Source organism: Pterocles gutturalis, unplaced genomic scaffold (genome assembly GCF_000699245.1).
Source record: "Pterocles gutturalis isolate BGI_N339 unplaced genomic scaffold, ASM69924v1 scaffold9996, whole genome shotgun sequence".
Taxonomy (NCBI): Eukaryota; Metazoa; Chordata; class Aves; order Pterocliformes; family Pteroclidae; genus Pterocles; species Pterocles gutturalis.
This window is the reverse complement of record NW_010100400.1, coordinates 2,292-3,593: the sequence shown is the minus strand read 5'-3', so window position 1 is coordinate 3,593 and position 1,302 is coordinate 2,292. Positions and strand designations below refer to the sequence as shown.

The window sequence follows — 1,302 nt, the reverse complement described above, 5'->3', positions numbered from 1 at the left end:
CCCGGGCTGAAAAGGGAGGAAAGGGGTAGGGACAGTGCCTTGTTACCCCTCGAATCCAGCCTCCCCAATGGCATGGGGGGGAATTTCAGCAAATATGACTATCCGAGCAGCGAAGCCGTACCCCACGACCCTCCATCCTGCCAATCCTTGGAGTCAGACTCCAGCTCTTCCTTGCTCAATGAAGGAAATAAAGGCACGTCCGGAGAAGCGGGGGGTTTGGTGTCCCCCCTGAACCAAGGCAGCACTTTAGGCACCGGTGGTAAGATCTGGGAAGGTGGGTGGGGGGGTCTCGGGGTTGGAACTGGGCTTACTGGGGGGGGTTTGGTTGGAAACTTGCCGGCTTGGGGCTCCTTCGTGGTGGAATTCATGGTGGGCTCAGCGATGGGAAGCGGAGTGTCTATGTGTGCTGAGACCACTAGGGGTAGCACCGAAATCCCTAATGTTTTATTAGGTGGTGCTTCTTTTAAAAGAAAAGGCTATAAACATGTAAATATCCCATTAAAAAAAAAAAAGAGAGAGAGACGCAGAGAAGGGTTGCGCATCCCTGCCCGGCGCGGAGGGCTGGCGGAGGGTCCAGGAGCTTTTTGGGGACATCGCAGAGGTGTGTCTGCACGAGGGAAGGGGGGAGAAGGGAGGGGGGATGCTTAAAAAAAGTAATAAAAAAAATAAAAAACCCTAAACCACACCACAGCCTTTAAAGTTGGCATTGGGGTGCGGGTTTCCCGCTGATAACGGGGCTGGAGGGGCCGTGGAGCACCTCCCGGGGGGGGTCCCAGGCTTGTCGCCCGCTCCCTGCGCGTCCTTTCCTCCGTGTCCCGGTTATAACGCTCCCTCCTTTCCCCTTCCTCCTGTGCCCCCTCCACGCATCACGCGTGGCCCTGGGAGGCAACTGGGAGCATCCCTAAGCACCCACCGCCAGAACAGCGGGGGACCCTGGGGACAGAGGGGCCACCAGGGAAGTGCAGAAAGGGGTGCTGGGGTCCCCCTTTTTGTTTTTTAAAGATGAAGGTGGGATTTTTTTTTTTTTTCTTGCCAAGTGCTCAACTCTCGCTCCCCCTTTTGCCAGGTGCTCCTTGGTACCCGATACACACAAGGTCCCGGAAAAAACGAAAACCCTATTCCAAACTGCAGCTGGCAGAGCTGGAAGGGGAGTTTATGGTCAATGAATTCATTACTCGGGGTTTTGGTGGCCGGGCGCTGACCCCTCTGCGTCCCCTGCCAGGTGAAGATCTGGTTCCAGAACCGGCGAATGAAAAAGAAAAGACTCCTCCTGAGAGAGCAAGCCCTTTCTTTCTTTTAAAG

The 1,302-nt window shown here is 55.4% G+C and overlaps 1 protein-coding gene across 1 annotated transcript in view; it reads left to right on the top strand.

The window, feature by feature from the left end:
- HOXC12 (homeobox C12) overlaps positions 1-1,300 on the top strand; it is a 1,585-nt gene extending 285 nt beyond the window's left edge. Inside the window, 3 exon segments of the mRNA XM_010079673.1 lie at positions 1-259; positions 1,067-1,217; positions 1,219-1,300. The exon segment at positions 1-259 is cut by the window's left edge and continues 23 nt beyond it. Of these exon segments, the coding sequence (XP_010077975.1) occupies positions 1-259; positions 1,067-1,217; positions 1,219-1,300 (492 nt within the window).
- The last annotated feature ends 2 nt before the right edge of the window (positions 1,301-1,302 follow it).